Source organism: Xyrauchen texanus, chromosome 44 (genome assembly GCF_025860055.1).
Source record: "Xyrauchen texanus isolate HMW12.3.18 chromosome 44, RBS_HiC_50CHRs, whole genome shotgun sequence".
Lineage (NCBI taxonomy): Eukaryota > Metazoa > Chordata > Actinopteri > Cypriniformes > Catostomidae > Xyrauchen > Xyrauchen texanus.
In genome coordinates this window covers 8,763,180-8,784,814 of record NC_068319.1, presented here as the reverse complement: position 1 = coordinate 8,784,814, position 21,635 = coordinate 8,763,180, and the positions used below count along the sequence as shown (strand labels likewise).

At 38.4% G+C, this 21,635-nt stretch overlaps 1 protein-coding gene and 1 pseudogene across 1 annotated transcript; one reads left to right on the top strand and one right to left on the bottom strand.

Annotated features, from left to right (window-relative positions):
• Positions 1-17,010, top strand: part of LOC127636357 (neurofibromin-like) — a 29,896-nt pseudogene extending 12,886 nt beyond the window's left edge.
• On the bottom strand, positions 555-2,742 carry LOC127636566 (uncharacterized). The gene is made up of 2 exons (XM_052117182.1): positions 2,491-2,742; positions 555-1,870 (listed from the first exon to the last, which is right to left on the bottom strand). The coding sequence occupies exon 2, from the start codon at positions 1,868-1,870 to the stop codon at positions 1,184-1,186; it is 687 nt and encodes a 228-aa protein (XP_051973142.1). The 5' UTR covers positions 2,491-2,742; the 3' UTR covers positions 555-1,183.
• Positions 17,011-21,635: the final 4,625 nt, after the last annotated feature.

Genomic DNA, 21,635 nt, shown 5'->3' with positions numbered 1-21,635 from the left:
TATAATTTTATATTTCAATGCATTTATATTTAATATGTTTGATTAATTTTATTTAAAAAACATCACATTGATCAATGTTGAAAATCCTACAGGGAAGCATCTTAAATTCTCTTCGTTCATCATGTAAACTTGGTAGTTTCTTTTGCAAGCATTACATTTTTTATCCTTTTCACAAAAAGTTATTTTAGTGCCCATCAGAAATTTACACCCAGACATTAGAGTTTATGTGTGTCTTCCCAGAGTTTGTGTATCATACCACAGTAAAACTCCAGTTGTTTATCTGCTCACCAGAATAAAGATCAGAATCAAGGTATCAGATAAGATAGTCCATTCATAACCTGATTTGAATTTGCTTGTCTGTGTATAACAGGCTGAGAATATATTGTGCTTGATCATGTGACTTTGTTGAAGTGTGAGTTAAAACCTAAAATGTTAGGTGTGGCTGTAAAATGTGAGAACTGATGTAAGCCTATTGATTTATTATAAATATTTTATGAGAAATACCAAACCTGTAAGTTCCCAGGTTTAAAAGGATACAACTTAAGACACCTTAAAACATTTTATTCTCAAATATAAAAGAATAAAGATTTAAAATACAGAAGACAGCATAAATGCACAATTTTGGCTCCAGAAACAGTCAAACAGAAACTTTTTATAGCTCTTAACAAAGAAAATTTATGTTGAAAGCAACAGCTGCTTATTTTCAATACTTTCAGTTCTAACAGTTGGTCTTCGTGTCATTTTTCATGACATATCACTGCAGTCTTTGAACCATACTCGTAGATTAGAAACCTTCCTCTTGCGTCCTGTACAGAAGACTTGCAAAGCTTTAACATTTAAATAATTTTTACACAAAAATAATTCTGTCATCATTTACTTAGCCTCATATTGTTCCAAACCTGTCGAACACAAAGGAGAGGCCTGGCAGAATGACAACTTTAGTCACCTTTAATTTTCAATGTACAGAAGAAAAAAACAATTGCAATGAAAGTGAATAGTGACTAAGACTAACAAACTGCCTAACATCTGTTTTTATGTTCTATGGAAGATCGAAACTCAGTCGTTTATTTTAACAACATGAAGTTTAGTAAATTATCTTTAGGTGAACTATCCCTTAAATAAAGCAGGTGAAGACTTTAAATGCCACTAAGTGGAGCTGTGTGACAACAGATTGTGGTCCTGATCACACTGTGCCTTTGCTCTCTGGTGCTACTTCATCTTTAATCTCGACTCCAGCGCTGTTCTCCTGGGTGACGTTACCGTTTGGGCCCTTTGCAAATGGCTCAGAACTGGGCTGCTCGGTTTCTCCTTTTTCCTCCGTCTTGTCCTCCAGAACTCTGTCCTCATCCTCTCTTCTCTCCTCTTGTGCTGTGGTGACCTCTGATAACATGATGCAGGTCTCAGTTGGCTGCCCTTGTTCTTTGTTCTTGCTTAGTGATTCTCTCCTCTCTCTGAAGGTATGCAGGTCTACATTGCTACGATGAGGCTCGAGCCTGGAGATTATTCCTCTCAGGTTGCAAATCTGGCAGGCACACATCAGTGTGGTCAGCAGCAGTACAAAGCAAGCCACTGTGATGGCAACTAGAACCAGTACCAGCATGTCCTCTGGCAGAGCGAAAATGCACTTTCCTTTATAGTTTTCATTAGGGTTTGATGTACTGTTATTTTTATTTGATGATGTTCCAGATCCTTGAGATGTGGTGTTTGTAGTTTGGTTTGATATTGGTTTGGTGGAAGTACTTCCATTTGTTTTATTGATTGTTTCATTACCAGTTTTTGGCATGTCAGCATTCGAGTTAGCACATGCCAAGAATAAGGCAAAGCACATGAAAAAAACTGTTCTGGGAGTTATCATTGTCCTGCAAGACATCTATAGAGAGGAAAAGATTTGTTCTATTATGTTAATTGAATCCTACAATTACAGTACAAGTTCTCATTTTGTACATTTGTGGATTTTCCTTTTAATTTAACAGTTCCTGAGAAATTTAGGATTTCAGGGGAAAATTATGTAAAACAATTGTATGAATGTGTTTACATGTATTTAGACGAGGTTAGTAGAAGGCTTGCATATTATATTGCAGACATTTTTTTTTCCAATAACTTCTAATAATTCAAAACTGGCAATTACCCATTCAATAATTGTTCCCAGTGGAAGAACAGATGTTTGCGTCTAGAACGCGTAAGCTATATTACATTTTTCTGTATTCGTTTAAAGGAATACAATTTTAGGTTCTGCCCATAACCATTAATTCACAGGTCTTTTTTTATTTTTATTTAAAAACACATTGACACATTATCAATGTGTTTATTTCCTCCTCATTTGACTCCATTGCAGATGAACTGACTCAAAACTGAGGTGCATTTATAGCTAAATCTGCTCCTGTTCTAATTCATTCTTGTTGCGTTTAATGACTCCTTTATTAAAATGTATTTACTGAAACGGACTAGCTTGACCCTGGTAAATAAAATACAAAGCAAATGGTTCCTTACCTTTTCAGAATGTTACTGGTTTGTTCCGAGATTGTTATATGAAGAGGCTTGTATGGCTCAGTGTGACTGTGGATGCTTTAAAATGCAGTATAAGCCTTAGAGCAGTTTTTAAGAAGTGGTAATTTTACTGCCACACATTAACCAGCTATGAGTTTCCTGCCTGCTTTTTCACTTCTGCTTGGTCTCTTATATTAGACATGCACATCAACCGCTGTGTGGCTAGTCATCTTGTGGCATATGTCAGAATATTCTTGGCTAGAAATGTGTGAAGTGACCTTATTAGACAGGGCTTTTTTAGAATCTTTGCATATGTTTTCAGTCAATTTTGTTTTCTAGGCTCACTAGAGAAACAAGTTATCTGTTCAGGAACTGTAGCTGTTGAACTTCATAAATTAGGGAATGCTTCAATACTGCAGTTTAACATCAACACTCTGAGATGAATTATCAATCTAAAAGTGACTGCAAAGAAAGTGTTCATTGTGTTCATTTTTATAAACACATAGATATATATATATATATATATATATATATATATATGGGGCTGCTGGAATTCTGTTAAATGGATTTATACATAGCAAAATGTGTTAATCAGAGCTGAGAGTACTACATTGAGTCATTGATGGATTAAAGCATAATCAAATGATCCCAAATATTGAATAAACAAACATGCAACTTTGTGAATACTGTGGAAATATGTAATAATTTCCTCAATCAACTGCAATTTGGTATGTTTTGTTCCTTGTTAACTTTCCCAGGCCTTGTATTCTGTCTCCCTGACCCATCTGTTCACCTCTCCTCCACAGGTTCAAAATGGACCAGATAAACAGGCATTTACTCATATACCACGTCCTTCTCACCCTCAAAACCGTACCACGCCAAGCTCTGTGAAATAGTGGTGGACTTGACACATGCTGGCCCTAGCAACTGCTTCAAAGACTTCCTCTTCAAATGGTTTGTTGTGAGGATTTGCTTATAAGAATGTGGTTGCCATATTCATCGATAACTGTAACACATGGGTACGGGAATACACAAAATACCATGAGAGACTGTTGACAGGGCTCAAGGGCAGTAAGAAGTTACTCTTCATTGACTCGCCTGCACAGTTGCTTAGTATGTGGAACTGAGTATGGCTTCAGCTCTTGCACTGGAGGAATACCTGAATGTCCTTCATAATGCCCTGAAACTGGCCCACAAAGACACCAAAGTGTCCATTAACGTGTGTGTGGAAAACCTGCAGCAGAAAAACAAATTCTATTTATAGCTCGGCTTCCTATTGTGAATTTTGAGAGTGTTAGCATAATGTTGACTGGTGTTGAATGAAATCTGAACTCATTTGTTTTGTCCATATATTTTTTTTTATTGTCCCTCTCTTTACCACGCCCCTCTTTAGGTGGGCATTACAACAGTGCAGGTGACCTCAGCTGAGCATACTAATGTCTTGAGCCAGTCTTCCTCAACGACATCTACTACACCTCAGCTTAAATATACATTTCAAAATGTCACTATAGCTTTCGCCAAGATGATATCATGATTTTAAATGTTCATTTTCCTCTAATGCCTTGCATACAACAGCTTTTTACTGTTAAACTAGTTAGTTAACAGTGACCCTGCTCTCGATCTCCCAGAATGTAACATTTTTAACAGCAAACTATTGTATTTAAGAATCACAGTAGATTGCTGTATGAATTTGGCCGTAAATTTTCAGCAATTTTTCCATCTCTTAGTTTTGTTTAAAGGTCTGCAGTTTATAACCTTATAGCCTTAACTTGCACCTTCAACCTTAAGATTGAAGGCCAACCTCCGGCCTCTGCATCCCTGCCAATAATACCCTCTTCATTGTGTCCATCAGCAAAACCTGCAGCCAGTGAACCTCACCTGACTCAGGAGTTCTGGGAGGAGTGTATCTCTGGTTTCAGCAAGTCCAGTAAGTGCTTCATTATGTCCTCAGTTAAACACTCAACACACCCTTGACATCCTGGAGCACTTTCAGATCATTTCTTGTGTTCTGTATGCTGCCTTCAAGTCCTCCCGGGAAGTTCCTACCTACTTAGAGCAAAGAATGCACATTAGATCTTTAAATGCTTGCACTTTAGGGCCTTGGGCCTTTATCTAGGTATTTTATCATACCATTTATTCTTGTCACCCCAGTGGTGGGAAATGTATTTGTGCTACACATGCCCATAGGTTCATAAACCTGCTAAATGAAACTGAATTTTTGGTAAGATTTATAGCTAATCCTACAAACAAAACTGCACAGCCAACATTCACAATTAAAACACAATTATGACCAATACATTTACATTTATGCGTTTGGCAGACGCTTTTATCAAAAGCGACTTACAGAGCCCTTATTACAGGGACAATCCCCCCGGAACAACCTGGAGTTAAGTGCCTTGCTCAAGGACACAATGGTGGTGGCTGTGGGGCTTGAACTAGTGTCCTTTTGATTACCAGATTACCAGTTATGTGCTTAGACCACTACACCACCACCACTCCAATACCAATGTGCTTCCGCCATGATTCTTTGATTGACCCATTTCCGACTTGGGGCTCAGAGATAATCAGTAATTATTACTTAGTGGTGGCGTTCATGTGCGCTCTATATACAGTACAATCATTCTGACATCAATTTAAGCATTTGGGGCAGCATTTGGGATAGTTCTCTGCATTCTTTCTTATATATATATATATGAAGCGCAGTGAATGGAACAGATTTAGAGGTGTCTTGAGACATGTTTTTAAAAGTTTAAATTCTTTTAAATTGACACTGCATCTAAACATTTCACAAGATGCTGAAAAAGCAGTAATATGCTTTGCAAGGTTCAAATACATCCATCTAGTGCATGTTTACTAAGAAAAATTACAAATAGTGCAGATGGATGCAAATACGCATCTCTTGGTCCGCACACACTGTATGTTCATACTGATTGTGTCTGTTTGCAAGAATGCTGGTTTCTCTGGTGATAAGTATGTGAAATATTTAGTTTGACAGGGCCCAGGAAAACTCGAGTAAAGATGATTAACTGATGACTGCCCTAAAGCAGCTCTGTTTGGAGTATATGACTCCCTGGCTGCTGAACCTAGTGCGCCTCTGTAAGCACAGCGACGATGCTAAGCGCCAACGGGTCACTGCCATTCTAGACAAACTCTAGATAACTATGACGATTAACAAGAAGCAAATGTATCCGTCACTCTAGGCCAAGATCCGGGGCAATTTGGGACAGGTATCAGAACTAATCTGAGATTGTATTCCCATTGAGCAGGTGGCACATGTAGCCTGAAGGCATTGCAGTAGTATGTTGACTATGTGGGGTTTTGCGAGGGAAGTGATGACGCAAGAAATGCAGTCAGGTCCATAAATATTGGGACATCGACACAATTCTAATCTTTTTGGCTCTATACACCACCACAATGGATTTGAAATGAAACGAACAAGATGTGCTTTAACTGCAGACTTTCAGCTTTAATTTGAGTGTATTTACATCCAAATCAGGTGAACGGTGTAGAAATTACAACAGTTTGTATATGTGCCTCCCACTTTTTAAGGGACCAAAAGTAATGGGACAATTGGCTGCTCAGCTGTTCCATGGCCAGGTGTGTGTTATTCCCTCATTATCCCATTTACAAGGAGCAGATAAAAGGTCCAGAGTTCATTTCAAGTGTGCTATTTGCACTTGAAATCGGTTGCTGTCAACTCTCAATATGAGATCCAAAGAGCTGTCACTATCAGTGAAGCAAGCCATCATTAGGCTGAAAAATCAAAACAAACCCATCAGAGAGATGGCAAAAACATTAGGTGTGGCCAAATCAACTGTTTGGAACATTCTTAAAAGAAAGAAAGCACCGGTGAGCTCAGCAACACCAAAAGACCCGGAAGACCACGGAAAACAACTGTGATGGATGACTGAAGAATTCTTTCCCTGGTGAAGAAAACACCCTTCACAACAGTTGGCCAGATCAAGAACACTCTCCAGGAGGTAGGTTGTATGTGTGTCAAAGTCAACAATCAAGAGAAGACTTCACCAGAGTGAATACAGAGGGTTCACCACAAGATGTAAACCATTGGTGAGCCTCAAAAACAGGAAGGCCAGATTAGAGTTTGCCAAACGACATCTAAAAAAGCCTTCACAGTTCTGGAACAACATCCTATGGACAGATGAGACAAAGATCAACTTGTACCAGAGTGATGGGAAGAGAAGAGTATGGAGAAGGAAAGGAACTGCTCATGATCCAAAGCATACCACCTCATCAGTGAAGCATGGTGGTGGTAGTGTCATGGTGTGGGCATGTATGGCTGCCAATGGAACTGGTTCTCTTGTATGTATTGATGATGTGACTGCTGACAAAAGCAGCAGGATGAATTCTGAAGTGTTTCGGGCAATATTATCTGCTCATATTCAGCCATATGCTTCAGAACTCATTGGACGGTGCTTCACAGTACAGATGGACAATGTCCCGAAGCATACTGCAAAAGCAACCAAAGAGTTTAAGGGAAAGTAGTGGAATGTTATGCAATGGCCAAGTCAATCACCTGACCTGAATCCGATTGAGCATGCATTTCACTTGCTGAAGACAAAACTGAAGGGAAAATGCCCCAAGAACAAGCAGGAACTGAAGACAGTTGCAGTAGAGGCCTGGCAGAGCATCACCAGGGATGAAACCCAGCGTCTGGTGATGTCTATGCGTTCCAGACTTCAGGCTGTAATTGACTGCAAAGAATTTGCAACCAAGTATTAAAAAGTGAAAGTTTGATTTATGATTGTTAATCTGTCCCATTACTTTTGGTCCCTTAAAAAGTGGGAGGCACATATACAAACTGTTGTAATTCCTACACCGTTCACCTGATTTGGATGTAAATACCCTCAAATTAAAGCTGAAAGTCTGCAGTTAAAGCACATCTTGTTAGTTTCATTTCAAATCCATTGTGGTGGTGTATAGAGCCAAAACGATTAGAATTGTGTCGATGTCCCAATATTTATGGACCTGACTGTATGTGACAACTACATGTTTTAAGATTCAATATGTTCCAGTTGTATCTTCCTTATCATGGTTCTACTAAATCATATTTAAATAAAGATTTCAATATGACACAGGATTATTTCAGGCTGTCTGCAGCTGTAGGCACTGACTTAATTAAAAAGTTACACCCTCAGTGTTTTGATTTTACGATTAAGTATATGCATTTACTCAAATCCACATTAAGCTGATTGCAGCTTCATCTCTTTGCAGATAACGGATCTACTCAATGTAATTCTGGAAGTGATGACCGACACCACATTGGCTTTGGCCTCGGCAATGTCAAGTTGGTATCCAGCAAGGTGATGCATCAAACACACAATTTATAAGAATAAATATACATTTTGATTTATGCAAGAAGTTTACCTTTTGAAGTCAGTAATTTAGTTAATGTTTTAGAATTGCAGACCTGGGATATGAAGGAATGATATTTCTTAACATTTTTAAGGAAAACTTGTCCTAGATAAGACCCAGTTGTAAATAATGTTTCTGAGCTTGTAAAGTTGAAAAAAAACAGCATGAAACTTGTAGCATGATGTGACAACATAACAATAACTCTATAAGAACAGTGAGTGACTCATATATGTCGCTTTGTTGGTTTCTTTCTCTCTCATTATTGTTTTCTCTCCCTTTAACCACTCTGGTCTCTCCGTCTCACTTTGTTGTGAGAGGTACTAGAGATGGAGCTCAGGTCATGGGTTGTGTGATTGATTCACCGAGCTCAGCTGGGTTCTGTGATCCCAACAGACTTCACATCTGAATAGTTCATTCAAACAACTTCCTAATTCTCTGGTCTCTCAGCAGTTCATTTGTAAAAACAGTTTCTGCAAGTGTTCAAGCAGAACGATTTCCTGACTGATGGCCTTTTCCGGTTAATGGGTAGTTTAGTTGTTAAATAAGATCATAATTATTCTTCTTGAATGAGCTCTTTTGTGCAGTTCAAAATTTTTGGCTGGTATTAAGATCTGTCTGGATGGTCTGATCACAAGTGGTAAGCACTAATGCCGCATTCCAGACAAGAGGTTAATAATATCCAAGTTGAAATGACCAACTTCCTACCTCAAAGCGTTCCAGTCAATCATACATGTACACATACCGAGATGGCATGATGACTCGATAAGAAAACTGTGTGTTCTTATACCAATTACAGCAAAAACATAAAAGTAATGGACACAAAATGCCTGCGTTTTCTTTAAAACAGTAAATGAAAAGCAAATATACATATTATAATGACATATTACTTTATATTAAACTTGCTGGTGCAATAAAGCACCAGGCTATAAATATAAGTGGTTCCATGTTTACCTTTTTTTATCTCTATTTTTGTCTTCCTAACCAAATGTGATGAGCAACATTTTGTTGGTTGCTTGATTTTTTTTTTTTTTTTGTCACTATGTACAAGGTAGCCCTGCACACAATTCAATTGTTCTGAAATTCTGCTCTGCAATGTTGTAAATTAAACCTCAGATATATTCTGATTGGATCTGATTTTGTCACTTTGCACAGCATTTCACATTTAGTGTGAACAGAAAAAGTACACAGCATTACAGCATTGTTCACAACATCTGAATGCGCTAGCAGTAAAAACGTGACATTTATTCATGCTGTAAGCAATAACTGCGGTGTGCTTAATGGGAAATGGTGGTTATAGATGTAGCTTCTGAGTACATATTTTTATTTATATACTCTGACCAGAAATAAAGATTAAACACTGTGCATCTGTCAGTTTCATTTCCCTATATGACACTGTGTTCACTGTTAAGTGTTTAGTGCCTTTTAGAAGTGTTTTACTGGGTCTTCCCCTTTCCATTTCAGGCACGTATGAGGGACATTCTGGGCTTTAAATGGCTGGATCAGTGAACCGATGTAGTGCAAAATTATGTCAGTCATGCTGTTTAATTTGGTAACATTAATAAATTACATTTTAAAATCATGATGAATATGTGTGTGTACAGGTTTGCGTTTCAGTATAATCCATCTCTACAGTCACGGGTCTCACACACACGCTCCGATCAAACAAATTATATGTATTTTGAGCAAGGCCAGCCCTCTTCTCAGCATTGACTGGGTCAGAACCTGTCCATACTGTCTCTCACATACATATAGTCACTAGACCCTTCTCTCAAGCATGACCTTGGTTGTAACTTCGGATATAACTGAGATTGTTGTATAAATTCAGAAAGTAGTGAACTTGGAGGCCCTTTGCTGATAGACTAATCATATCTGGTGTTTTTTTCTCTTGTGTTCTGTTATTTTAAATGAACAGTGTTTCTCACAGGGTTTGGAGAGCTGCCTGAAGGGTCATGATAACTGTAACAGCCAGGTGCTAATTGAAGCTACAGTCATCGCCCTCACTAAACCACAGCCTTTGCTCAACAAGGTATTACATTACAGCTTTCTTCTTGGAACATGTGTGTGTTAGACTTGTTTAAACTCTTTCGAAGATATGTGTGGTGCCTACCAGGACTCACCGATGTACAGAGCTCTGTTTTGTGTCGCTGTTACTGTGATGCAGTTGGATGATGTGAATCTGTACTAGGCTGAAACTGCTCTGCTGGAAAAGAACCTGCATACACTCGAGAGTAGAGGTCTTCACGGGTGCAAAGATGTGTGCCTATGTGAAAATGTGCTATCCGAAACTGACTCTGATCCGTACAGCCGTAAATATCCTACCCGGAACCCACTCGGACCAATCTATTATTTGAAATCTGGACCCTTATCTGGCCAGGACACACAGACCCCATGGGCACAGATCCCACAGCTGATTGCTATTAACAAGTTAATTTACAAGTTGTGAAAATAAACCTTTGTGTCTTACCTTATGTAATGTTAGCCTTCTCTCTGACTGACTGTGACGCATACATACAATCCATCCTCCTTGCCAAGAAAGGCATAATAACATCCATGTTGTTCCTCCCTTGCTGATTGAAAGAGCATGTATAATCCACTCATTATTTCAGTTTCAAAAGTCCAATTGCGGTCACGGTGGTGGATGACAAACATGACTTTGCAGCTTTTTTGTATCTTGCATAATAAGATAACTTCCACTGTTTGCCCTTTTGAACTATAACAGGGGTCAGGAACCTTTTTACACTAAGGAGACAATTTTTTGTTGATGCATTTTTCGAAAGAGCCAGACCACAAATGAATAATTTACTTTTTAAAGTTTTTCAATAAAATGTTTATATTGCTTGTAGACTACTCAAATACAAACATATATGCAAATATTAATAGGTAACATGTTGCAATATGGAATTGAGTAGGCCTACATTGAGTACAGTGTTATGCAGGTCTCCATAAAATTACTTTTAACATTTTACTTCCCTTTTGGGCTGGTCGATATGTAAAAAAACATTTGAATTATAGTTGCATTTAAAATATCAATATCCGATTATATGGTCAATCCCCAAGGTCGGTGAAAATTTTTGGTTTATTGATTTTGCTTAAACGTTTTTTTTTTTATTATTATTTATTGAAATACGAAAAACTTGAACAAAAGACATTTCTAAATTAAAATAATGAAGTGATAAAAAAAAAAATCTTATATAACCACCTCCCCAAATCCAAACATTTACCAGCTCCATTTGCCATCACGCAAGTATCAGTCATCAGCAACAGGTGAAAATTACTAGAATACAACTTAAGAACTAAAGACAATTATAAATGTAAAGATAATTATAATAATCATCGTAATAAATAAAAAAAAATACTCTGTTCCCAAAAAATGCTGCCAAGTCTTCTTATCGAATGTGTTTGTATTCCATTTTGGTCATATTTATGCTGCCTAAAGATAAAAAATAGAACAAAATTTTAGGTTCAAGATGAACATGTCTTGTTTTATGATTTAATAATTTTTGTCTTTGTTTCTTTAAGACAAAGATACCCCATACATTTCTGAACCTGCAGAGTTGTGTTCACAATGTGTAAGAGTGAACTAAACACGCAGTAGGCTACCTCACGAGATTATCGGAGATCATTTGCAGCATTCTCATAGATTGCATTATTCTTGCAAACAGTTTTCAGTTGATAACTCTTTACATGTGCTTGTTTCACGAGACAGGGTCCCGTTACACGCCTCTGAACAAACAGTGAATTTTGCGGGTGATATATCAAACCCTGGTTGCAGATAAAAATAACGAACGTTCATCAAATGAGCATTGACGTTTTTTTTTTTTTTTTTGTCTGTTCTTAAAAATATAATAAAGTGTGTTTCTTCAAACACGTCAGCATTTCTTGTCATGTGTCACTCCGAGACACCATTTGCAGGTAGATGGGCAAAATTACTTTGCGTCTACTTTGTTGTTATATATCTCTCCGACAAGTCTTTCAGGTCGCCTTCCACAGTGGCTGGTACATCAGCAAAATACTCGGCATGAAAACTCCGCATTTGGCGGGTGTTCATTTCAAACCGTGTTCACCAGAAGCAGGCTGTAAAATTTGGGAGAAAGGAAACCAAAACAGTGTCATTGACTAAGCTTTGCAATCGCACCCCCACACTTTGGAAAAGTATCTCTAGAAAGTTTTAAACAATCATGTGTTTTTTTTAACAAAGAGCCACATGTTCTCAATGCCTGAAATATAACAACAATTGCTCATTCAGTGCCATGGCTGGACTTAAGCATCCCTAATTTGCAGTCATCTGTGCTCTCTCAGAAATGTCTGATCATAGATGTTAGATATACAAAGCGAAAGAACGAAAGACCAACCACAATATCTTAAAAAAAAAAAAAAATCGCTCCAATGACAATAATGCACTTCAGTTTATGTCATCTTTCAAATGACATTGCGGAAGTCCTGCCTTCTAAATAAAAGAGCCAATTGTCAATTGGTAAAGTCATCATGTCACTGCAGATGTTAAACAGACCTGGACCCGAAGTACAAGAATGGGACCCGACCCCACTGACCGTTTAAAATATGGACCCGAACCTGTAAGAGGCCAGGTCCTGGGTCCTCGGTGGACCCGTGAAGGACCTCTACTCGACATTCTACAAGTCTTCAACGACAAGGTTTTTGCACACTAAACATCATACATACTGTACAAGTGGTCAAGTATGTAAAATAAATATGTAGGCCCTCACAGAATCTTCACTTTCCAATTTCTGTACAGATTGTAGGGGAAAATCTGAGGAATTCTGTAGAATAGACTTAAACTAGAGCTGACAGAATTGACGCACTCACCAGCATCCACCATTCACAGCATCAGGCCCTCCTCGAGCTGCGCTCCGAGCAGGAGCAGCGGTTCATCGTGCTCCTCCAGGCCCAAGTGGAGAACCCAATCACAAACATGATTTGTAATTTGTGCATGAAGATGCCTAGAATTGGGATAAGTGGCTTGAACCCCTGTTATTCACAGTTCAAAAGGTCCTGCAAGCCTCCACTGGGTTGCAGGACCTGGGTTGCAGGACCTTTGTGAGGGAAAACTGGGAGGAGGGACCTTCATACACTAAATTCAATATGTTCTTGACCTGAGAGCAAAACTCCACACATACGTAGGGGCAGATATCACATGAGAATTTGCTACAGGCTCAAGAACGTCAGTCACGGCTGTATAATGGGGAGCTCGGCTACGGGTATTTTCACAGGGAGACAAAGTCCTTTTATTACTACCCACATCAAGCTCTAAATTACTCGCAATGTGGCAAGGGTCCTTTGAGGTCACACGGTGAGTTCGGGAAGTTGATTATCTGTGTTGTTTTTGCAGGGTTCAGGCACCCCTCCCCCACCACAGTGGAACGGACAATCCATATCCTGCACATTTGGTAGGAGAACACCTGAATTGCGATAAGTTTGAGGTGAATTAGCAGTGTGTGGCATATCTAGCGTGTGAGGAAACCTGGTTCTGCTTTCCTTCTCAATTAAATTGAGATATGGTGGTTTTTGAGCAGTCTATCTAGTCTGTGCATCTGTTGTTTTTATACATTTGAACATAACACGTTCATGGTTGGTTAACTTTGGTTATTTGTTTGTTCTCTATGGTACGTAATGTTTGTGTATGAGCACGTGTGCATCTCTCCTCCCAACGTCAGAGGAAGTGCAGAGTCACAGTTGCCTAAAACACAGGAAGTTGTTGCTCTTTGCTGATGTTACAATGAAGAATGTTCTCCATACATTATGAGGATCCCAGCTGCAGGTGCTAACAGTCTTAGAATCATCAAGTAGTTATTATTTGTATTATAACTCATTAAGACTTATCTTTGTCTTCCAGGACACTGCAGGCCAGCCATGAGCATCCCCAAAAGTCTCAGAGTGGTACCTTGTGGCGGAATACCCTATAGTGGGGCAGATTTGCCCACAAAATCAATGAGTTTGGACATGGGGCTGCCCTCTCATGTCAACAGCAAGAAGCTACTGGGTAACTCCATGTCTTATTCCTAAACCTAGCCCTAGATGTTGACCTAACCTTGAACCCTTATACTTGATTACTAATTACTGACCGCTCACATGGGGTAATCTTATTCAAACAGACTTTAAAATTGACCATTATCAGCATGCCTGACAACCACAACCACTAATGCCTCAACCTAACCAATTTGCTCAGTTAAAAATCTTCCTGGTTAAAATGTTAGTGGTTTTAATGTCTTCATCTTAGAAATGTAAATTTTTGTCTGTAAGGTACCTGAAAAAACGTGGACCATCTGATATCAGACACATCAGGCATCAGAGGCCTGAAATGTTATCGGGCATCACAACGCCACCCAAAATGAGAAGAGTGGCTGAAAATGAGTACGAAAGTGGCGTAGAGTTCTTCTACAGTCACAGAGAAGTCAAATGGCTCTGTGTTTGGATTCATATAAAACTTTTTCTTTCCTGTTGAAAGAAACCCAAAGAATCTCCCAGCATCACCACCTGCAGAAGGTCTCTGTGTCTGAATGTAATGTTCTGCTTAACAAGGAGGTTCTTACAGATCCCAAAATCCAGGTGCTACCTTTTACTCTACTGGTAAGATCAGACAACCAATACTCAACAAATCTCTCCATCTTTCTCTCTCTTTCACAATGAATAGGGAAGTCGGTTCTGTATTTATGATGGGAATTTGCTTTACTTTTTCTGTTCCTCCAAAGTCTTGTGTGTCATTTTCTTCATACAACTCCAGCTGTCCTCTGACTTTTCTTTTTCTGACTTGAAAAACACATCTGATGAATTTGAAAGAGGATCCTGTACGAGTTTCTAGCTAAGGCCAGTGTCATCTTCCCAAAGGTCTTTCCAGTTATGCAAGTCCAATTACAATACCTTTTCCTTATTGGCACAGAAAAACAGAATAAAATCCTAAAAAAAGTTTCTTTTTGTATTTTGTATCACCTCCTAGATTTGATCTGGATACTTTGTTGTTACTGTGTCAGGACCCAAATCTTCTGAATCCAGTTCATGGAATTGTTTGGAGTGTGTAGTTTATCATGAGGAGTCTACGCCTCAGTACCAGACATCCTATTTGCAGAGTAAAGCAGCTCACCTCTCTCACATGCACACACTGCTCTGCAGACCTGCTCTAAGACTGTTTGGAGACTCAAAACACTTTTCATCTTTTATCTGATGATCGAGGTGATCCTCACAGTAGGACCACTGCAGGATCAGTGGTTGTTAGAGTCTGATCAGAAAAGTGTCAGTCTGATCTGTGAATGCCAGGGTGTGTGTGTGTGTGTGTGTGCGTGCGTGCACAAGTCTAATCCGTGAGTGTGACTAGAGTGAAATTTGGAATAGTGTCTGGATGTGAGAGTCTGACCAAGGAACGTGTAAGCACTTTAACTTTCATTCTTATGTCTAAATCATTTTATTTACCCCTTTAGCTTTTGGTTTAAAACTGTTTGGAAGGACTCTGGAAGTTTGCTGGTCCTTTCTCTAAGATATATGGCTTTATTTATTTTGTATCATTTTAAAGTTTACTTCTAGTATATTTGCTAACTAACACTAAAATCTCCTTTAAATGCCACAAAATTAAAATTATACATTGACCTTTATCAGTCTAAACATCGATTCTGCTTAAAGGGGTCATGACATGAGAAACCAAATTTGCCTTGATCTTTTGGTATATAAGAGGTCTTTGTATCATTAAAACGTCCTGCAAGTTTAATATTTTAAGACGTCCTCCCCATTCTAAACGAATCATTTATTTAATCAAGCTCAAAATACAGCTCGTTCTGGATTCATGGTTAGAAGTGACGTGTCGGTTAGAAGTGACGTAACAGCGTTTACATATGACCGCCTCCAGCACAAGATAACTACGCTTTAAGCGCAAGACAACTACGCTCATTTCAGTATCGCCGTCGCCTCACAAGTGTTCAGTCGATGGACTGCGAGCTCTGACAGAGACTACTTGTGCACAGGAAAATTACGATGCCACACAGATGTGCTGTTCCTGGCTGTGGTCAAACAAAACCTCTGAATAAGCTGCCGAAAGATCCAGACGTCAGGGAAAAATGGATGCAGTTTATTTTTTGAGGACGTCCCAGTCACGGCAGTGTTAACTTAAGCGTTTGTTCTGTACATTTTAAGGATGACTGTTTTGAGAACAAATCTCAATATGATGCTGGCTTTGCCAGAAAACTGTTGCTCAAAGATAAGTCCGTGCCGACTATTCTGGGAACAACGACGACGCAAACTGTAAGTAATCTATTTTAAACTTTAAACTACTTTTTAAAGCGCAATTTCATTCATTATGAATAATCACAGTGTTTTTACTTAGTTTACTTGCATATTGTTCTGGCTGGGGGCGTCAATAATTGATACATAGGCACTGACGTTAGCCAATCATAACAGTGGGCGTTAACACTGAAGTCTTAAATGGAAAACGCCCCAAAACAGACTGTTTGAATCAGAGGATGAGAAACAGGGTGGGAAAAGGTCATAAATCACTAGATTTTAAAAGTTTTTCTTAAAAAAAAATATATTAATACTATAATTGCACCTAAGGGAACATAATAATACAATAAAAAAAACCATGTCATGACCCCTTTAATTTATGTTTTGAAAAATATTTTTTTCAATATTATTGTTTCTCTTTATTCTTCACAGCAAACTCCGTTCCAAGACTACGTGGAGTTGATTGGGAAGTTCCTGGTTGCGCTGATTGATACCTGTATGCCCGGCATCAATGAAGAAATGAGCGAGGAGGGTCTGAGGTTACCCACCTCACCGTATCCACCACCTATCCAGAGCCAGCTCAGTATTACTGCCAACCTCAACCTCTCGAATTCAATGACCTCACTGGCCAACTCCCAGCATGCACCAGGTCTTTCTTAGAATTCAACAGACTAGGACTGTGCATTGCAGTAATGGTTGAAAGCTGCTTCTCAGTACTCAGTCTGTCAATGCTTTAAGTTTGCTGTTCACAGATGGTTTCTCAAGGCAACCATAATGTCACGTTTTCACAGTTCACAATGCCTCAGCAGCACTTTTCCTCTGCTATTTTTTAACTGCATGCCACTTCCTGCTTTGTTTCACCCTCTCTCTCTGCACTGCTTAATGTTGTGTGCTGACGAACCCTTACTTTGAGGCAGATGAACGCTAGACCAGCGCTAGAACTAGAATAGATTCTGTAGGTGATGGGTGTCTCTGCACAAAGTTTTTCATTTTGTATGCATTACTTATCTTTTTGTTGTATTATGCATTTGGTTAATGTTTTCTTTTCCAGAAAAAATCCTTTTCCTTTTTTTCTTTTAAATTGTCTGGCCTCTCTGGTTAATTTTTCCATTGTCTGTGGATGCATCTGGTTGTTTGCCCTGGTTTGTATGAAAGAATGCTTCCTGTTTTGAGAGTTCAAGAGACAGAGGTCAGCATTCCTTTTTGGTATAACTACTACACTCAGTATGACCTAAGGAAAATAATCTTTGAATGAATGCTTCTAAAGAGGCTATATATACACTCATTGAGCAATTTATTATGTACACCTGTACACCTACTGATTCATGCAGTTATCTAATCAGCCAATAGGGTAGCAGCAGTGCAATGCATAAAAACGGGCAGATATGGGTCAGGAGCTTCAGTTAATGTACACGTCAACCATCAGAATGGGGGGAAAGAAATTTGATCTCAGTGATTTTGACCGTGGCATGATTGTTGGTGCCAGACAGGCTGGTTCGAGTATTTCTGTAACCGCTGCTCTGCTGGGATTTTCATGCACAACAATCTCTAGTGTTTACTCTGAATGGTGCCAAACAACATCCTGTAAGCAGCAGTTCTGCAGACGGAAATGGCTTGTTGATGAGAGAGGTCAACGGAGAATGGCCAAACTGGTTTGAGCTGACAGAAAGGCTACGGTAACTCAGATAACTGCTCTGTACAATTCTAGCGAGCAGAACAGCATCTCAGAATGCATAACACGTCGAACCTCGAGGCGGATGTGCTACAACAGCAGAAAAACACGTCGGGAACTTAATTAGGACCATTGTGTTCCTGATTAAGTGCTCCGTGAGTGTGTACTCTTTGATTTTGCATGTCAGTCTTGTTTGATACGTTTAATCATGTGGATCTGTTTTAGCAGGAATCAATAGAGAATGTGAACCTCTCCCCCATGACAGGTCTGTCCACCAGTGGACATACACAACATGGTTCGACCAACCAGGTCCAGAAGCAACCCAGCATCAAAAAAATTGTATGAGAACTGCAGCACAGCAGGGTTTAGCATCCTGTGTACATTTTAAAGCACTAATTTACTTAAATTTAACAAATTAAAGTATTAACCAAGTGGCATTCCTTTGTTTAATTGTGTTTGATTTTATTTACTTTGTCTGTGTTTGCAAGTTTTGTGTGTTTTTGTGTCTTTGGAAGGTTGGAGCCAATGAGGAAATATTTGTGAATGTTTCCTAAAAGACGTCAAATGTACAACCGCTCGTGTATTGCTGCAGGAATTTACCCTTTGTACCCTGTGTAAGATTTAAGAGAAATTTGTCTTGTCTAAAGAGATGTTAGGAAATCTTGGTGTCACTAACTGAACATCTTTGTTTTGAGTTTCCACCAACCCAACATGTAGTTTATACACGTCATCTTATCCTTGCCTTACTTTTTGTCAAACACGGCACTCTTTCACACAAATCAAAAGTAGCAGATTAACTGCATGAAAAGCTTCATTAAAATTCCTTTTAAGTCTCTAAGATGAGTGTTTTAGTTCTTAAACACTGTTTCAGGAGTTCTGTACTGATGATATTATTGACTGACTAACCATGAACCCTCTCTTATGGTCCTTTCATTATCCAATGGCCAAATGGCAAATACATTTTTCACATGGAATTTCCTTAAACAGAACAGCTGAAGATGCTTTGAAAAGAACTTGACAATTATTCCCCCTCAAACCTTGATATCTTGCAGCTCAAGGCTTACAGAATTCAAAGTTCACTTTAAACTACCACTTCAGATTCAAATGGATTCAAACTGAATTCATAATTTCTTGATGTGTTTTTAATGTTACAATTTGGTGAGTAAATTGTAATATTATGGGCTCCTCCAGACTGCAACCAAGTCATGTAAATGTTATGCCCGGTGTGCTGATGTGTTTGTTTCATGTTCTCTTAATGAAATCCAAACTTGAAATCTAACTTTTGTCCCTACACCATATACAACAGTGCCATTTTGACTCATGGATAAATTGAAATGTGTATATGGGGGACAATATTTATTTTTTCATGTCTTCTAACCATAAAAAGTAAACTGCTTCATGAGAAACGGTCTTCTCATTATTGGTTCGTGTTCATGTAAGGTTCAGTGTTGTAATGGGACAGTAAGTGGATCTGGTCTCAGTAGGAACTTAATGTCGGTTTAGCAATGGCCGAGATTGTTAAAAGATTCAAACACTAGTGACTTTTTTCAGCTCTTGAGGTTTATGCAAACATTTTACAGAATTGTTATTTTGTTTCTTAAGCATATAGCTTCACCTCTGTAAACATTTGTAGGTGAGAAATAGAAAAAAGAAATATATATATTTACTCCCTAAATACAAGTGACTATGACATTGTATTATTTTGCTTTTGTAAAGCAGTTAATAGCTGAATCTGTATAACATAAAACATGTATTGTTGTCTAGCCATCATGTTCACTGCATTATTTCAGTTAATGAACTGGGGGTTAAAAAGTACATAAACTTTTGTTTCCTCCATAATTTATATAAATACATTGCTATCTGATTATTTTTACAGATGTACATTGGATGTAAAAAGTCAACACCCCTGTTAAAACAGCAGGTTTTTGTGATGCAAAAAAAAAAAAACACCATCATATCAGTAATGTTGCACCTTTAAATGTAAAAATTACAACCTTTGCAATGCCACTGAAAACCAAAGTGACACATTTCAGATAACAAAAAAAAAATAAAAAAATAAAAAAAATAAAAAAAAATGCATAATTGTGCACCCTTTGATTTTTATTACAGCACTCAAGTCTGTTTGGATGGGTCTATATTAGCTTTCAACATCTTGACTCGGGAATATTTTCGCACTCTTTGCAAAAATATTCCAGATCTGTCAAATTGCGAGGGCATCACCTGTATACGGCCCTCTTCATTTCCCCACACAGGTTTTCTATAGGATTCAGGCTGGGCCATTCCAAAACATTCATCTTTTTTTGCTGAAGCCATTCTTTTGTTGATTTGGATGTGTGCTTTGGATCATCATCAAGCTTAAAGATGTCTTTATTTTCAGCTTTCTAGCAGAAGCTGTACTGTGCCAAAACATACTGGTACTTAGAGCCATTCATAATTCCCTCCACCTTCACTAAAGCCCCAGTTCCAGCTGAAGAAAAGCAGCCCCAAAGCATGATGCTGCCACCACTATGCTTCACTGTGGGTATGGTGTTAATTTACTGATGTGCTGTTGTTTTTGCGCCAAACATACCATTTACAATTTTGGGCAAAAAGTTCAATCTTGGTCTCAGACAATAACACCTTTTCCCACGTGGTTTTGAGAGACTGGATATAGGCTTTTACCAGGCTTGGATTTTTAATTATTTTTTTTTCATCAGAAAAGGCTTGGTCTTGCCCAGACAGATAAAGAATGCAGGAGATAGTTGCCACATGTAAGGAGCAACCAGTACTTGCCAAAATAGCTGCAGCTCCTTTAATGTTGCTGTAGGCCTCTTGACAGCCTTCCTGACCAGTCTTCTCATTGTCTTGGAGGGATGTCCTGTTCTTGATAAGGTCACTGTTGTGCCATACTTTCTCCACTTGTTGATGACTGTCTTCACTGTGCCCACGGTATATCTAATGCCTTGGAAAAAAAAAAAAATTGTAGTCCTCACCTGAGAGATACCTTTCAACAATGGGATCCTGTTGATGCTTTGTAGGCTCTTTTTGGCCAATGGCTCTTGTAGTAGCATGCAACTAAGATGTCAGGAAATTCCTACAAGAACAGCTGAGATTTATTTGGAGTTAATCAGTCACAGGTGAAGACAGGTGTGTACTATTTCACATGAGCTTGATGATTGGTTGATTCTGAACACAGACACATACCCAATTATAAAAGAGTGTGCACTTTTATGCAGTTAAGTTTTGTATTTTTTATTTTGTCTCTGAAATATATAACTTTGGTTTTCAGTGGCATTGCATAGGTTGTAATTTTTACATTAAAGGTGCAAAAAGTCTGATATGATTTATATTTGTTGAATATTTTACATCACAAAAAGCTGCTGCTGTGTAACAGGGGTGTGTTTTTATAACCACTGTAACTCTAATAAAGTTCATAAACTAATTTATGTCCAGTTTGTTCATCATTGTGTTTTTTTATGTCTGAGCCTTTACCTGGTTTTAAAGGAATATTCCGGGTTCAATACAAGTTAAGCTCAATCGAAAGCATCTGTGGCATAATATTGTTTACAACAATTAAATTTCGACTCGTCCCTCCTTTTCTTTAAAAAAGGCAAAAATGATATATTTATAGCCAATTTTAAATCTTTGTTGCCATAACGATGTAATGTCAACAAACCCTAACACAGCTGTAAAAAAAAATACAATTTAAACAACTTGACAGCTCAAATAATATGAGTTTTAACAAAATAATTAATGTAAGTGCTTAAAAGTTTCCCGCCTGACAGCTTGAGGGCCAGATCTCTTGACAAAAGGCCACACCCTTTCAAATAACTTCCGACCAATCAAAACACTTCTACACATGTTGATTTGCGTTGCAGAAGTTCAGCCAATTCTGTGATTG